Source organism: Phascolarctos cinereus, unplaced genomic scaffold (genome assembly GCF_003287225.1).
Source record: "Phascolarctos cinereus isolate Bilbo 61053 unplaced genomic scaffold, phaCin_HiC Scaffold_726;HRSCAF=1367, whole genome shotgun sequence".
NCBI lineage: Eukaryota > Metazoa > Chordata > Mammalia > Diprotodontia > Phascolarctidae > Phascolarctos > Phascolarctos cinereus.
In genome coordinates, this window is record NW_027556098.1 from 285,537,822 (window position 1) to 285,555,540 (window position 17,719).

The 17,719-nt window shown below is 36.4% G+C and overlaps 2 protein-coding genes across 6 annotated transcripts in view; one reads left to right on the forward strand and one right to left on the reverse strand.

The window, feature by feature from the left end:
- The window catches only part of CEP57 (centrosomal protein 57), a 66,989-nt gene extending 64,594 nt beyond the window's left edge, over positions 1 to 2,395 (forward strand). For all 3 annotated transcript variants that reach the window (XM_021000557.2, XM_021000555.2, XM_021000556.2), the window contains exon 11: positions 393 to 2,395. In XM_021000557.2, the coding sequence (XP_020856216.1) occupies positions 393 to 617 (225 nt within the window). In that variant the 3' untranslated portion in view covers positions 618 to 2,395. The remainder of the gene's footprint in view (positions 1 to 392) is intronic.
- Positions 2,396 to 3,248: 853 nt separating this feature from the next.
- Positions 3,249 to 17,719, reverse strand: part of MTMR2 (myotubularin related protein 2) — a 106,102-nt gene continuing 91,631 nt past the window's right edge. For all 3 annotated transcript variants that reach the window (XM_078147158.1, XM_021000657.2, XM_078147157.1), the window contains 5 exons: positions 15,102 to 15,308; positions 11,664 to 11,756; positions 7,186 to 7,299; positions 6,078 to 6,254; positions 3,249 to 4,715 (listed from right to left, as the gene is read on the reverse strand). In XM_078147158.1, the coding sequence (XP_078003284.1) occupies positions 4,554 to 4,715; positions 6,078 to 6,254; positions 7,186 to 7,299; positions 11,664 to 11,756; positions 15,102 to 15,308 (753 nt within the window). In that variant the 3' untranslated portion in view covers positions 3,249 to 4,553. The remainder of the gene's footprint in view (positions 4,716 to 6,077; positions 6,255 to 7,185; positions 7,300 to 11,663; positions 11,757 to 15,101; positions 15,309 to 17,719) is intronic.

Consider the following 17,719-nt stretch of genomic DNA (forward strand, 5'->3'; position numbering starts at 1 on the left):
AGTATATTTTTAGATCAGAGTTGAATAGATTTTTAAAACTACATATTTAAATAAGGAAATGGTCATTGAGTGATGCTTATGAAAACTGAACATATTCTAAGTTGTGAATTAGTAGACTTGATTTTATTCTTCTAAAAAGAACATAAATATGCCAGCAGCACCTTTTGGAATAGCATTCTTCCACATTTTCTTGTAATCCCACAGGAAACTAATGAGGATGGAACAAATACTTTGGAAAGCCCTTTTGTAGTAATGCTAAAATGTGTCCTTAGTGACATTAGATTGTTTTATAATACTGTTTTGGGATAGGGGGGGACTCTTTAGTAAACGACAAAAGGTAAAGTGAAAAATGCTGACACTAATCTTCCTTTTTCCTTTTGGCTGTTTTGCAGCTGGAGAGACAGATGAAGGAGCTAAAGGGTAGCAAAAAGTGTTTGGAGGATCAGGAAGGCAACAGCAAGCTCTATCCTGGGGTCACTGGGAGCTCCCCTAAGAAGGACTCTATTTCTGTCAAACGGAACCCTGGAGAGAAAAGCCGTCGAAACCTTCAGTTGTTGAAGGACATGCAAACCATACAGACTTCGATTCAAAAAGATAACTTAGGTTGGGAATATTGATTGGTACTAGGTCAAATGTTTTATTCATATAATTTATATTTTGTCATATGTTGACAATTCACATATTAAAAATAGCATATTCTTATACTTTTTTGAGGGACTAATAATACTTGTGCTGAGGACCACTGTTTTAAATAGCTCCAGTAAAGGTTGAACAGTTTTACTGGAAACATAAGAAGCCACATTTTACTGAATTCCCTTTGGCAAATCTTGCTGTACTTGTGCAGTTTTGTAAACAAACTCCCAGGTTTTTATTTGTGGATTTTTTTTAAAAATTGTGTCTTCTATAGCTGAATTAAAATTAAGTTTAAATTATCTAAACACAAAACACAAATGTGTATGTAGAGTTATCAGCACTGCTTGAAAAGTCTCATAAACCTTACCCCAACGTATTTTTTCCATCTCCAACCCCCAGAATTGCTTTATTTTGCTACTGATGGAGGCTTTTTGAATTTTAAATCCTTTAAATATTTTCTTATCCCAGTTCATGTTGTAGAATAGGACTTTACTAATTAATGATTAAAATCATTTTTCCCCCTTCTCCACTGGTATGTTATCTCAGTAGCTCTTTAGTTTACCAAAAAAAAAAGGCAAAAATTCAGTTTTTTAAAACCAAAACAAACAATTTGTTTCTAGCCAGTTTTAAGCGAAATTAGTGTTGCTTTTCAACCCATTTTAACAAAACAAAATTATTATTTCCAGAAAACCCAAAATAATCATTTAAGGTAGTAGCCTGTAAATAGAACATGAGGTTAGCACAATAAAAAAATTATCTGAGTGTTTTTCAGTGTGAACAAATTTTGGTGTGAAAATAGACAATGAGAGTTAGGAAGAAAGTGAAAAACCAACCTGGGGTGGGGTGGAGGGTGTTATAAAAGCATGTACATTTGCTGTTTTTAAATATTGCCTCTTCGTAATCATGCCATTCAATCCTGGCAGTGTGTTTTTTATCTTGAAATAGATACTGAACACCTTGGATAGTTACCTTTATTAGTGTTCTGTACATATACAAAATAAACTGTGCACAGCAACTGTTATTTATTATGTTAATGATGTAAAAAAATTCTTCCTATTTTGGAATATACAAAAACATGTTAACTTTTTATAAATGTGCCATTAAAATCAATAAAGCCAGCTTTGTTTTAAGGAAATGCTGAAACTTTATTCTTAAAGTTTTCAGTAGCAGGCTTATATTATAGATTTCATAAATACTTAAATCCAAGTATGCACCTCAACAGTGGAGAACTATTGGCTAAAATTCTGAATTGCTAGCATAGGAGCACCTTCAGGGAAACTATCATTCATCGATTTCATATTTGTTTTAACAGAGTAATCATGGTTTTAATATTTGGTGGGCCATTACCCGGCCCCTTAGGTTAATACCCTCACAGCAAGCTCCAGAGTTGTTTTGTTGGTAACAAGTTTTGTTAAAAATTAATGCTTTTCTAGAAGTCAGATTCACAGGTTGCAAGATCCATTGAAGGAACAACTGAAGCATGAACTCTAGTGAAGTAGTAAATGGAAAATAATGATGGTAGTGGATTCTCCCTCTTGACAGTTATTGGCAGTGTGACTGTGAGCAGGTCACTTAACTTCTCTGCACCTCATCTTCTTGATCTGTAAAATAAGGATAATAATAGCACCTACCTCACAGGGTTGTTGTGAGGACCAAATAAGAATGGATGTCTGTAAACTTCTTTGAAAACCTTAAAAGTGCTATATAAATGTTAGCAATTGGTCCTAAGGAAATAAGGAAAATATATCTTTTTCCTCCATGATTTGGTGCCTAGGGTGCTAATGGATTGTTTGGGTGATAGGGACTATCACTATACACTATAAGTTGGAACAAGTCATAAACTCTTTTAACTCAGTTTCTCATCTGTAAAATATAGATCATAATCTGTTTCATTTAAGCTCACAGGAAGCGTTGGGAAGATTTGGATGAGTGATAAATTATTTTATGACAGTACTGAAACGTAACATACAGTGAGTGGCATTGTGTCTCATCCAAGAAAAAGATGATAAGAACAAATGTTCTGAAAGTATTGTGCTTTCTGATAACTTACAGCCAAGGTGACTGGATCACTTGTATTGGGATTGCCAGTGGGAGTGGATTCACTTTTGCTGAAGTGGCTGCCCATGTAAGATCATGTTTTAAATATATTTACTGACTTAAGCCACCTCTTAAAGCAATAACTAGATTTAGAGAGGGAGATTTAAAAGGTGATTGAAAAGTTAGTTAGTATTTATTAGGGGTCTTTTCCAGTGCCTAAGGCTGCTGCTTTTTTTCCTACACATACTTAGTGAAATTCAGTTTCTTAATCTGCTATGTAAGACCATCTACGCAGAGTTTTAAGGATCAAGTACTCTTTAAAAACCTTGCTAAAGCACTATGTAAATGTCAACTATTATTGCTACAAATAATTAAAAAGCAATTGAAAGGGAGTCTGGTGTCCTAGGAAAAGAATATTTGGACCAACTACTAAACTTAGTAGAAACTTCTGTACACATTTATATAGAACATTCAGTTCAGTTATAGAATGGGATGAAGCATTTGCATCTCTTCCTTTTTAAAAGTATTTAAATAATAAGCACATTTGTACAAAATAAGACAGACAACTTGCCACAAAGTTTAAAAGTCAGTTGAATTCTGTTTTAATTAAAGACCCAAGGAGCAACAAGCTTATTTTTGTTACAGTACATTACATTACACATGGCTTTTAGTAAAGTAGACAGCAGGCAGTCATATATTTATGCCAGTGCTGAAATCTTACTATAGCCAACTAAGAAATCGAGGTTACCTCTACTTACATTGAGATTGTAATAAATACATGTTTTTACATGCAACAGTTTCTTTGGTTGGTAGGTTTAATCATTCAGTAAAATTATTGGATTCATTATGGGGAAAAGTAGTAAAGTACTTGGTATAAACTTCTGAGTATATCACTGATCTAACAAACTGTACATAAAACTGGGGAAGGAGGGGAAGGGCGGCCATGTGTCAGTCCTAGCAAGAATTTCAGACTGTAGCTTTATACCTACCAGTTACCTTGATAATGCCTCTGACACAAAAATTAGTATCAGAACCAAAGTAGGATAGATTTGTGTTTTCAAAATCCAAACAACTTAATCTTCTCATGATCCTATTTCTGGTATAATTAATAAAACTGGTAGATGCGGGTAAATGAAGTAAAACTTGAAGAGCTGTCAGTTAACTTGAACTTCAGAGTCCACATCATATTTTCTATAAGGCCTCACTTTAGAACTGTGATAAATTTTACACAGTGATAATGTTTAATAATCTGTGGCTGTCACCACCCCATAACAGCCTCAAAACTTGGTCTTTCATATTATAAAAAATATGGGCAAAGGAAGCGATCAAGAGAAAAGGACAAGCCAACTATTGCTGACAGGGAAAACCTCAAAACCTCAAAAAGTTGGAGTTATGTGGGCCTATCACTTAATGTCTGTGTCACCAGTCCTGTGATGCCATTAAAGTCTGTATTCACTTGATATTCTTATGAATTAATTATTCTCTGTAGTAGGCTACTTTTGCCCCATTCAGTTGGGTGCACTAATGACAACTTTTATACTATTTCCGCTAGATAATGTTGAATTTCTGAAGCAGTATTTTCCTTTTAAAAACAAACTTGTTCCCATTCTGGATCCAGGGGTGAGCATTCTAATAGCCTGTAGGTGTCTTGGTAGAATTAGTGTTATCAGAACATAATCAAGTAATTGCATAGGGGGGTTATTTTTAAATAAGATACTTGCAGTACTAAAGTAGTAGTTCACCCTAGAGAGAGGCATAATAAATAAAGTGGCTGAAAGCTCTCTCAGATGGGTTCTAAATTCAGAAGACATTCTACTAGGAAAGCTGCCGTGATAAGGGAATCAGTGATAAAAGTTCCTCCTTGCCAAAAAAGAAAAGTCTTTTCATACGACAGTTTGGACCGGAGTGGCACACTGTGCAGGAGAACTGGCCCTTTCTGAGGATGAGGCTGAGCGGCTAGAGATCTCTCTTTGTAGTTCCTCCACCTTCTTTTGAAGCTCTGCTCGTTTGGCAAGAAGTTCTTTATAGCGATTATGAATAGGCTCCTATGAGGAAAAAGACCACAAAAAGTCATTTGTGAATTCAACTGTGTGCGTCATCCACACCCTCCAATAACTACCATCCCTATGGCTTACGGGCACAACATGAATGTTTCTTGCTTAAACCCTACTGGGAAGAAAAAACATATATACACAGATGAGTCAATATAAAACATGAAGAAATCAGGCTTGAGCTAAGCCTTGAAAGCTAGTGATTCTAAGGGATGGAGGACACAGAAGAGCATTCCAGAGATGAGGAAGGTCAACTTATTTTTGTAAAGGTACAGGCAGAAAGTAGAATTTCATGGAGAATAAGAAAAGCTAGTCTAGCTAGAACATAAAATATATGAAGAAGAAGAATAAATCAGTCTAGGAAAATAGGATAGAACCAGACTAAAGGGTCTGGTGCTGCCCCCCTCCCTATCACTGTCCGCCCAAAAAAGGGTAGCTATATTTTATTCAAGTCAGTAGGAAACCACTGAAGCATCTTAAGTAGGAGAATGATGTAAGGCCTGTACCTTAAGAGTATTACGTTACCAGTGCAAGAAGAACGGGAAAGGGGAGAATGGATACAGGGAGCCAGATTGTTGCAATCATGCAGGTAAGACATGATGGTCCAAACCACATTGGTAGCCATGTAAGTGAAGATAAAGGAATGAATATGAGAAATATAGAGGTGAGAATATATAAGCTTTGGCAACTGACTGGATATATGAAATGCCAGGATTGAATTGTAGCAGTCAAAGATGACTTAAGGTTGAGAACCTAGGTGGCTGGAAGTACCATCGTACAGAATGGCAGTTATTGCATTGCCAGAAATAAGGAAGTTAAAAAGGGGTAAGTAATTAGTTCCATTTTAGACATGTTGAATGTGGAGTGGCAATGGGGCAGACAACTTTTTTGAGATATCCAACAGGCACTTGATCAGGAGAGAAACAACAGATGAATATACATTTGGAGATCATTTGCATAGACAGACTAAGAATGAGCCCTTGAGGGCTGATGGGATCACCAATGTTCCATTGCTAACTGGAAATTCCTCTTGTTTTTCCACAGACTTGCATAAGAAAAAATTAACTTTAAAAACCAAGACTAGCTAGAATTACATGCTTCTGGGTTTTGGTTTTATCTTTACATGATTCTAAGTTATAAAAATTTTCTAGTACACTTCAAAAATACTATCAATGGAATTTCATAAAATTTTATATAACATTTTAAAAAGCAGGTTAGCAATTATATCTTTACTGTTTCATTTCCACATCCATAAGCCAACATACTTTTTCTAATTTGTTTTTAAGAAGAAAGAGAGGGACTCATCAAAATTCCTCAAATGAAAAATCCCAGAACATATTTTATAAAGATTTTTACCTGTGGCTTCATCCGTGGGTTCCATCTGATGTAATATCCCACCCAAAGCTCTAGGTGGCGCATGCTAGCTACTGGATAAAGGACATGATTGGAGTAGCTCACATACAGGGGATTAGTGAAGTCTTCAAGCTGGCTATTTATATAGGACCATAGTGATACAGTTCTTTTGGGGAGATTCTATAAAAAGAAAAACATTTTAACAAATACTATATAAACTACATGCAACTCTGTGTGTATGTATACAACATGTATACACACACACATATACATATATATATTTATTAGTAATAAATAGATGACTGTCCTACCATAAAATAAAAATCTTTTGTAGGGGGAAATGTAAATTGTTCATAATGCATAAGAGCTGCTACAATAAGGATTGTGACATAAGGAATTTACAGTCATCAATACTTCATTAATAATGATCACCTGTTTAAGACTTAAATTTTGCAGATAAAAAGAGGAAAGATACAAATTGTTACATTATTACAGTTTCCTTTTAGAACTAAAATTAGTGTCTGGGCAAAGATACCCATTGAGATTATTATGAAAGATGTTCAGAACCCCAGAACAAGTATTTTGGAAGGAGGCAAAAGAAAGGGACAGGAAGACACTTAGACATAAGCATTAAACATATTTCAGAAAAACCTTTCTAACTTGCAGTTTCACATAAACCCCAGAATATAAATCATGACTGACCTGTATTCGTTTGAAATAGAGCATTTCTCTAACTCTATTTTCCACATTTGCCTTGAAGGACTGTCAAACCACAAGTAGTCAACACTGCAGCACTTGGAAGACGCCATTTTATTTCATTTCTTGGGGGCATGCTACCACTTACCCATGAGCAACTGTTCCATTCTGCTTACAAACGGTATGTGAGCTGACAAAACAGATTCTTTCAGCTAACGACAGGAATTTTTAAAATTAAACCACATCCAGATGTATGGAAGAAAGTGGTAATATGGTTTAATGTAAGAGAACTGAGCAATGAATATGATCCATACTATCAACTGCTCAGCTGAAATACAGCGAAGACAACCAAGTAATAGGGGGAGAGGACGGGGTGGGAAGGGTCCATCAGCTGTGGAAATTCATGGTATTTTACCTCTTTTCCTCTCTGCTGCTCACTGCTACACAGAAATGTCCCAAATAAGCAGCTGTACAGGTGGTCCAAAATGGTAATCAGAAAATATTCATTGAATTCAAATGCTGTAGGAAACTGCAAACAGAATAATATACATGTACACAAAAATCTTTAGGGTTCTTTTTCAGGGAAATTAATTTCTGCAAATTAATGCATCTATTGTAATGGCTTTACAAATAAGCTTCAATAAGCTGGAAAATGTTCAAACACATGTAGTTCTAAAGCAAAGCTTTATGTTATCTGGCTGGCTCTCTTCCTAAGGAAAAAAAAAATTATCACTTTTCTGAACAGTAGTTTCCGCCAAAGTCTACTTTACATGTTTAGGGAGGAATTTTGAGCAGAAGCCAACTGGACTACTGAGTTTGACCACTCTGTTTATGTACACCCAATATCTCTGCTCATCTAAACATCCATGAACCTTAATTTGGACTCTCTTCTGGCTGTTCTAACCTCCTTCTCCCAAAATTGCCATAAGCAATATAATAAATTAGGTGCAAAATCAGAAAGAGTAAATAAGAATTTTCTTGATTGTTCAAACAGAGTACATGTGATTCCAGTAATTACACAAAAATATCAACTATGTTCTTTGAAGACTACAATGCATCAAAGCAAACATCCAAATGCACATATATGGATAATTTCACAAGCCAGCCCCCTTTTTAAAAACACATTTTGCCAAAGTGGCACAAATACCAGTCATTCACTCTAATCCAGTACACCTTGGCAGCAGAAGAAACTCTACTCTCTTATCACAATAAAAGTTAGCCTGGTTAGATTAATTCTGAATAAAGAAAACATAATTTTCAGGCACAAGCAAAGAAAGAAATACTGATGCAATAAAGAGTGTAGAGAGTTTCATTTTAAAGCACCTTATCTAGTGGATGTTTGAAATTAATTTGGAAGTTTCTGTTTAGGGCCATGCCAATTACCGGACTGTCAAATGGAATTCCCTAAATTGTTAGATGGCAATTTTGGGAATTTCCACAGTTTTGATTTCTTAGTTTCCTTCTTAAAAAAGGAAGAAACTAGCCTGAACCCACAAGGGAAATAAGAGGCTGAGGATTATAAGCAACTACGGTTTAAATTTTCCTGAAGTTTAAACAGCAACAAACAGGAAAGTTAGCAAACAATCTGTGGGAAAGAAATGCTCCTGAGCCTCTAGGGCTTAGTGTGTGAAAGGCCAATGGGGGATGTGGAAGAAGGAAGGAACCACAGAAAGACAGGTGATGAGGAAAACATAGCCAACAACAAAAGCCTAGTTATTTTCAGGGAACATTACCAAAAACAATTCCATCTCTACTGTTTCTTTACACTCTTCTTCAAAGTATGACTAACTGTTGACTTGATATCTCTCATTTAGTCATGGACCCCCACGTGGGGGGTCATCTTCCCTCACAAAAAAACTATCCACATCCTTCTGAGAAAAAAGACTGACTTAGGGGGAGTTTCCTCAAAGCAAAAGAAAATAGTAAAAGCACTATCGGCTACTATGGATTTTATTTTCTTTTTATGAGTGTGGTTAGTTTCTTGAGGAGTATTTAAAATCTGAAGGACCATCATCAACTGTTAGCAGATCCTGTGTCTAAATTTGAGGACAAAATACCTCACTAAGTGATACATTTTGACTCATCTTAATAAATGTATTACTCTCTTCCAAAGAATGGTGACAGATCAACAAAATAGGTTAGTGAACCATCATTTATGCATAGCATTGCCCTCCTTATTAATAAATATCATTTTATTAATATCAAACATTTTTCTACTTTCAGTAAGATCAGCTATCACATAGGAACATAATTCGGTGCTTGAAATGAAACAAACACTGGATACTGTTTGAAGGCTTGTAAAAGAAATATAAAATTTGAACTGATTTCCCCGCGATTTTGTAACATATGCTTCAAATGAATAGAGAATTATTTGATTTTAAATTAAAAAAAAATAAGACTTTCAAGCAAGAGCAAAGGAAGAAATACAGACCTCAGCAATGGAATCAAATATGACCACAAATAAGAAGTGTGATAATAAATAATGTGAATGATTTTTAACAATTATAACAGGACCTACACATTCAAATGAATGTGTTAGCCCTTCAAAGCAGTCATCTAGGAAGGCTATATACACTTATTGCAATAATGCTTCCACTGCTCAAAGCAAGTTGAAACTCAACTCTTTGGGACTTGCCTTTCAAAGCCTGAATCACATTCTTTTCAATATCCTTAATGGTAGCAAGCCTTTTTCCTTTGGAAGTGGATTTGGTTTTTGGAATCAGCAAAAGTCATTCTGGGCCAAGTGTGCTGTATAAGGTGGGTAATCAAACTGGATGATAGCATTTAGAAGGAGCAACGTCTCTTCTAAATAAGGTAACTTAAGCTGGTTATATTAGCACACTAGCAGAGATCTGACCAAAGCACAATATTCTTTGGTCTTTATCCTGAACATTATGCTTCTATTAATGCAGGTAAAAAATTGATGCAATTTTAATAGGTATTAATAATTAATACTGTTCTAAATGATGGCAGTGTCAGTCCTACCGTACTCTACTTTGCTACTGTGGTCAAATTACTAGACTAATGTTTAAGTCTAGTTCTGGATGCAACATTTGAAAAGGAGGGATATGTCCAGAGAAGAGTGATCAGGCTAGTGAGATAAATTCAAAACCATGGGATAAAAGAACTCAATATTAAGCCTGAGCAAGATAAGGCATTGGAGTAAGTGGGGTGGAGGTGAATGGACACAACAGTAATCTCAAATATTTTAATATTCCACTATCAAGTGGAAGACTATGTCTTGTTCTGGTAAAAAGTAGAACTAAGGACTAGTGGAAGTCACTGGGAGGCATATTTCAACTTTTACATAAGGAAAAATTTGACTTTTGAGAGCTATCTAAAAAAGGGAATGAGCTCCCAGAAGTAGGGCGGGAGAGATGATTTCTCCATTGGTAAAGATATTCAAAGCTGAAGCCAGAATGACCACTTATCAGTGAATTTACAGAGGGATTCATAATTCGGGTAGGAGTTGGGCTAGATGATGGCTGACTTTCCTTCCAACTCTAATGTTCTATGATTACTTATTTTAAAAACAAAAACAACAAAATGTAAATAATGAAGTAATGAAACTGCTTTTTTTGTGTGGCTTGTAAACTTACTCTAAAGGTGATTTCAAAGGAAGAGCTCCAAAAATGTTTTGAGCATCATTAGAATAAGTGTATATAGCCTCCCAAGATGACTGCAGAGGAAAGACAACAAGATCACTGGATCTGTAATCAGAAGACCTGGATTTGAATCCTGGCTCTGCAACCTGTGCAACTTTGGCCAAACCACTCACTTTGTTCAGAATGGGCTTTATTTTATCATTTGTAAAACTGAGGGTTGGAGTTCCTTTCCAGCTCTAGATTGTCTGCTCTAATGAACATTTATTCTTCATTTATATGCTTGATTTTTGTAAAAAATTAATTTGGAGTCACTCCTCAAATTAGTTTATTAATACCAATGACTCAACTTCCCGCTCAACCTTAAAATTAAGGTAATCCAAGTTGAAATTGAAGAAATAACAATATGTACCTCACCTCTAAATCCTGGGTCTTTAAACTAATGTCATTTCCCCCAAGTGAATCCAAAATGAATTATTGGCTCAAAGCCAGTCAAGGCTTACAATGCTCCAACACCATGCCTATCTGGCAGTCTCTTCTCAGGTAGTCTTTGGTCTCGAAAAAAATTGTAAATACACAAGTAGCAAAAAGACCAAAAGTCTATACTCCCAGTTTTTGATATGCTTCTTCCACAAGAGGTGTAAATCATTATTATTAGAGCAGTTGTAAAAAGTCTGCTTTCTGACACAATATTGTCAGTATATCAAGGACCAACCTGTTATTTTTATCATGCTGTTGAAAATTGTATAACTATTATTATTATTTAGGACCTTTCCAGAAATGTTAAATTTAATAAACCTTTTAAATAAATTAATTTGTAACAGCTGATATAGTTACTATACATTATGACTAATCAACCCCTTCTTGCAGTATTTTGGGTCAAAAAATGTATTTTCTTGAAATAGGTTACTTAAGTCAATATTGGGTTTTATTTGCTTGAGTTATCCAGATAATTGCTTTATTTCTCCATACGAGCATCCAAAAGTGCAATTATTTAACACACTGTCCAAAACAAAGAAGGGGGTAATGTCATATCTCGCAAATCAAAAAAAAAAAAGGTACTCAAGCTGAATGTTTATGGAACCAGAATTATCACATGTGTAATACTACAGTGAATAATGACTTGTTGCTTTCTTAATGTGACAGTGAGTAACAGCCCTAATGCCCAGAAACCTGATGGAAGAATTTCTATTTCACATGAAACTGGGTTGTGCAATCAGTGGCTACATCTCTTCATTTCCAAGCAGAAGACTTTATGGCGGTATGTTTAGAGAAATATCCTGGAGATTACCTGTCTTGTCATCTGCCAGACACAGTCAATAAACTGAAGGAAAACAGGTGATCTGTCTGCATCTGCATGGTTCTTATCTCCATGGCCAATTCTCTAAAGCAAAGAGAGACAGTAAAAGAATGAGTACCCACGTTTGGGTTACCACTGAGATAGTCTTAATTATACTCTGCACTCACTGACAGTGGAGAACACTGATTAGGTGAAGGAGGGTCACTAATCCAATAATTCACAACAACTTTATTATGACCATTTCAAATGGTGGTAATTTGGTTCATATCTCTTTAAGCATGTGTGGTGTGGCAGACTCCTGCCTCTGAAGTAAGAATTTTTTTCTAAGTAATCTTTTCATGTTTAATTTATAATAAGCTACAAAACGTGAGCCATTCTAAACAAAGATCTCAGATGCTCTTCTGGAAGCAATTTCATTAAATAGTTCAGTTCAAAAGAGCAGAACAATGTTAAGCTTCTGTTCCTTCTATTATTTATAAATGTTTCTAGTGTGTACCTTGGTCATTTTGGGATCCAACAGGGAGACGAGCTGAAGGTAAGATCAGACAAACTGTGAACCAAAATTTTGCAGAACTACAGCATACAAGAATCTCTATCAGTGTTGAGTGAGTTGAAGATCCTAGCTAATATGTACCCAACCCTTCCTATTCAACCTAATTTCCCAATATTCTCTAACAAACGTCTTTGGCCTGAGCCAAAGAAGTCTTATCATCACCCACATCACGCCATGATTGTTACTTCAAAAATTTGTTCATTCAATTCCTTCTGCCTAGAATGTTTTCCCTTCACCCTTTTCCTACAACATAAAGCTCAAGCCCCGCCTCCTTAGTGGAGCCATCCTCACTGCAGTGAGTCTCTTTTCTGTACTCCTACAGTCAAGACCACACAATTTATATCACTTAATTGTTCCTTAGCTGTATCTTTAACTTCCTAACTATACCATAAACTCCCTGAGGATGGGGCGGGGGGAAATGCGGTAATATATCATGCTTTAAAAAAAATTCTCCCAAAGTTCCTAATAATCCCAGTGCTAGCCATAAACAAACACTCCATATACATATTGGCTGAATGAATGGTTAAGGTTTGGGGAACAGAGGAAGGAGGGGCCTGGACTAAAGGTAAGACACAGATCTATCTAAGGATGGGCTCATACAGGACCTTGCTGTTCTTGAAATCACAATACCTAAAGATTAAAATAATTTAGCCAAAATACAAGGTAATTAGTCATAACAAGGTGAGAGAAAAAAATAACTTTTTACACTCATTCATCATAAATTGAGTACTTACTACGTATATATCATATTAGATGGCAGTTTCAGATAACTCCTTAAACCCAAGAGCCTTGTCCCAAACTCAGCATTTTAAGTTCTACTGAGAGTTGAATATACTGGGTAAAATACCTAAGTGGGCACTGAACTTGTCACATACCCTTGAAGCAGGCTGCGCCTGACTCTACACTGGGAATGTAGGCCCAGATTGGGCTGGGCCTCCAAGGTCCAAATAATAATAATAATAGCATTTATATAGCTCTTTAAAGTTTGTAAACCACTTTACATATATTATCTCATTTCATCCTTAGAACAAGCTTAGAAATTAGGTGCTGCTATTATCCTCATTTTTCAGGTGAAGAAACTGGGGCAGAAGAAAGCCAAATGACTGGCCCAGGGTCCTGACTCCCAGTGTAGCCTTCTATCTACTGTCACATAGTAGCTTGTATTAAAATTTATCCAAAAGGGCAGCTAGGTGGAGCAGTGGATAGAGCACCAGCCCTGGAGTCAGGAGGACCTGAGTTCAAATCCTAGCTGTGTGACCCTGGGGAAATCACTTAACTCCAACTGCCTCTCCCCTCCAAAAAAAAAAAAGAATCTAAAATTTATCCAAGTTTTCTTCTAGGATCTCTTCAGAAAATATTAAATAGAAATATTCAATTAACTTAAGAACACAGGGTTTAGAATCAGAAGCCCTGGGTTCAAGTCCAAGTTCCCACTTACTAGTTGCATGTCACTGATAACTTAAATTTCTCAGAGCCATCAGTTTCCTAATTTGTAGAACAGAGATAAGTAACACCTGTCTTGCCTAGGTCTCAAGTTTCCTGTTGGGATTAAAATATAACATATACAAAAATATTTTGTAAATTGTAAAATGCCATGTAGATTTCAGTCCAATATTTGCCTCTGATTATGGCAGTAACATACAGCTTAGTGAATTATTATTATAAAAATAAAAATCTATAGAGACTGCTTATTATCACAAAATCCCAATCTTTAACTTCAATTCTTAAAAGAAGAAGAAAGGCATATGAAGGGTATAAAAAGGCTATAGCATATTGCCAAAAATGTCTTAGATTTGAAAAGTGGTAAAAAGACATCACCAAGAACACATAAGATGGGAAAAGATAGCAGTCCGATTTTATATCAAGAATGGGACACAACAGATAAGACAGACTAAGTTCTACACTGATAACCCTGAGATCTTAAAAGACGCAGGAAAAGGTCCCTAGTTAAAAGGCATTGTTAGGGATCACACAGAATGAGAAAGGGCATAAGAAATGGAATCCACATCAATGGAGAAAGGACCCATATCAATGAAATCACTGAAATGAAGTGTAAAGTTTATGGAGTCACTTTGCAGACAGGCTAAAAATTGTTTTTATTTACGCATACATTTACCAGTTTTGCCCAGTACTGGATACTTTGAAAGATCCATGATTCCCACAGTGTTAGACTGCAATCCTCAACATTTCATAAATTGCAGTTATTGAAAAAAATCATCTAGTAGACAGCCTTCTAGTGATTAGAAGCAAGTTTTTGGTGAAGGACACAATACTTGAATGATGTGCTTTATTTTCCAATCTGAGTTAAAATTGTACTTAAAGTAAAAATTAGTTTAGGCCTTGACTAAATTATTTTAGACTCTAGGCCTCTGAGAACAATGCTTATATGGATAAATACTTTGAATCAAACTAAAGAACATTTTTGCTTTCAGGATTCTAAAAAGTGTATTTGAATCTTGGTATTATTTATGTTTATGTCAAACCTAATAGCTACTGCTACAGATTAATGATCCTAAGAAATGAATATGAATCCTGAGTTTATACTTATCATTTGGCTTTGGGAGGTCATGTATGTACAGTAAGAGACACATAAGAGTCTGTGTTGCACATAACATTTCCATTGGACAATTACTACAGCACTCCGATGTCACAGATAAAACTCATACAGAAGATGTATGATTTGTCAACAAAACCAAGTCAGTATCATGTTCAAATACACTATTGCTTTCTAGAACAAATGAGAAATTTTTTCTTAAAAGATGTACATGTACCCTTGAACCAATTAATTAAAATATGCATTTTTAAATGAAAAGGGACATTTTGTTTTTCTCATGAAGTGAGGAGGATCATATTTTGGCACAAACTTATGTACTCACTAGTTGAAACCGGTGTCCAAAGCTCAACCACTCTTTTTCCACAAGAATTTCAAATCCTCTGATGGTTCGATAATAACCATCCAGCATAAGCATAGCCAAGGAGGTGAGCTGAGCAGTTCGATCCCATCCATCACTGCAGTGCACCACCACAGAAGTTTTCCCTGACTCCACCTTGTCAGCAATCCTAAGAGCCCCAGCAAGAATGAGCTAGAAGAAAAAAATGCAATAAAAAGAGACAACTGAAGTTCTTCCTGTAGAATTCTTGAGCATAAAAGATTTGTCATTTGTAACAATGGGAGAACTATCACTTACCAATTGGTCTCTTATTTCCTAAGGGTGTTGCCTGAAGATATTAACCCATGAGAAAGCTTTTGAAAGCACTGAACATAGACATTTGATTTTTAAATGTGGTAAAACTTCATTAATTCAGACCCTATTAATTTGGATGAAAGTCTGGAAGAGGATCTCTATATTTGAAGGAGTTTATTAAACGATAAATTGCATACAAGAAGAAGAATTAACTACTTAAAAGGAAAAACTTTTAATTATCTTCAAAACTCTTCCGAAGGACCTATATCAATAGAAACAACTAGTATACTAACTTAAATTAGTTCTATCTTGCTATTCTTTCTTTCCATTCTGGGCAATAGTGAGCCACTGAACTGCACTGAACAGGGACGTGACACGGTCAGATCTGAACTTTAGGAAGATCACTGGCAGCTGAGTGTAGAATGAACTGGAGTGGGGTGGGGGGAGACTTGAGACAGGGAAACCAATCAATAGGCTATGGCCATAGTCCAGGTGTGTGATGATGAGGGCCTACAACAGGGTAGTGGCTATGTCAGAAGAGGGGATATATAAGAGATAAGACAAAATTGACAGAACTTGGCAACAAAGAGATATGCAGATTGAAAGGGAGGAGTCTAGAATGACTTCCAGGTTGCAAGTCTGGGTGATTGGAAGGATGGAAGTACCTTTGACAGCAATAATGAAGTTTAGAAGGAGGATTTTGGGGAGAAAGATTAAGTTCAGTTAGGGACATGTGCTTAAAAAGTCTATGGGACATCTAGTTCTAGATGTCCAACAGGCAGTTGGAGATGTAAAACTGGAGGTCAACAGAAGTTAGTCTGAATAAGTAGACCTGAGAAACATCAGCATAGAGATAACTGAATCCATGAGATCTAATGAGACCTCCAAATTAAATACTATCAATAAGGTGCAAGACAGAGCCTTAGGGGATACCCAGGGTATCCTAGATAATGATCCATCAAAGAAGACTGGAAAGGAGTGGACATATGAGTAGGAGGAGAATCAGGACAGAATAGTGTCACAAAAACTTAAAGAAGGGAATATCAAGAAGAAAAGGGTGATCAACAGTGTCAAAGGCTGCAGAGAGGTCAAGAAGGATAAGGACTGAGAAAATGCCATTAGATTAAGCAATTAAGATCATTAGTAACTCTGGAGAGAGTAGTTTCAGTTGAAAGATGAAGCAGACGGTAGATAGTAAAGAGACTGAGAAGTAGAAGACCTATTGCAGATGGCCTTCTCAAGAAGTTTAGCCACAAAAGAGGAGAGATGTAGAGCAATAGCTAGTGGGGACTGATGGATCAAGTAAGGGTTTTCTGAGGACAGGGGAGACATGGGCATGTTTTTAGGCAATGGAGAAGCAGCTAGGAGACAAGGACAGATAGGAGATAAATGACAGAGGGAATTAGGATACAGGGAGTAATCTGCTGAAGAATATGGGATGGAATGGAATCATGTAGTGGGGTTTGCCTTGGCAAGGAGAAAGACTACCTCGTTATGTCAGATGGGGTAAAGGCAGAGATAGTGGCAGAAAACACTTGGGAGATGTGAATTGAAGAAGAAGGGAGAAGAGGAAGCTATTGGTGAATGGTCTCAATTTTTTCAGTGAAATATGAGGCAAGATTCTCAGCTGAGAGTGTGGAAGGGGGAGGAATTATAGGAGGTTTGATGAGAAATGAAAAGGTTTGAGGAAAAAAGCCACTGTGGTGGGTGGGCTAGTCAATTAGGGAGGTATAAAAGGATTGCTTTGCCATGGCAAGGGCCCAGATAAAATTAGGTAACAAATTTGTAATGGCTCCAGGCTACAGTCTGGTGATTTTCTTCAACTTCATTAGAAAGTATGTGAAAAAGGGCAAAGATGGGAAAGATCCAGGGCTGAGGCTTAGCAAGACAATTTTGGTGATAATGGGTTAAGGGATATGAGGAAGAAGACAGCAGAATGAATGAAAATGTAGCCAGTGCTAGAAAGAGAGACCAAGGAGGCTGTGTCATCAGGAGGGAGCCAGAAGACAAAAGGAGTGGGAAAGATAAAGATTTAATATGAGAGCAAGTTTTTACCTATGGAACATGTATTTCAGAGAACACAGTGGAAAGGGTGGGGTAGCTTTGGAGTGTGACACTGGGTGACTGGGCTAAGGGGGTAGAAAAGGGGTAAAGTTTAATGACAGCCAGAGGTTCAGGATCACTGGGAGGGGGATGACCAGGTGGAATTTTGTTACTCATTGCCAAATGAGTTCAGGAAAGTTATTAATATCACTAAGAGTTCAGCCTCAGGATGGTGTCCTCCCAGGGTGTTAGGGAGGTCAGGGGAG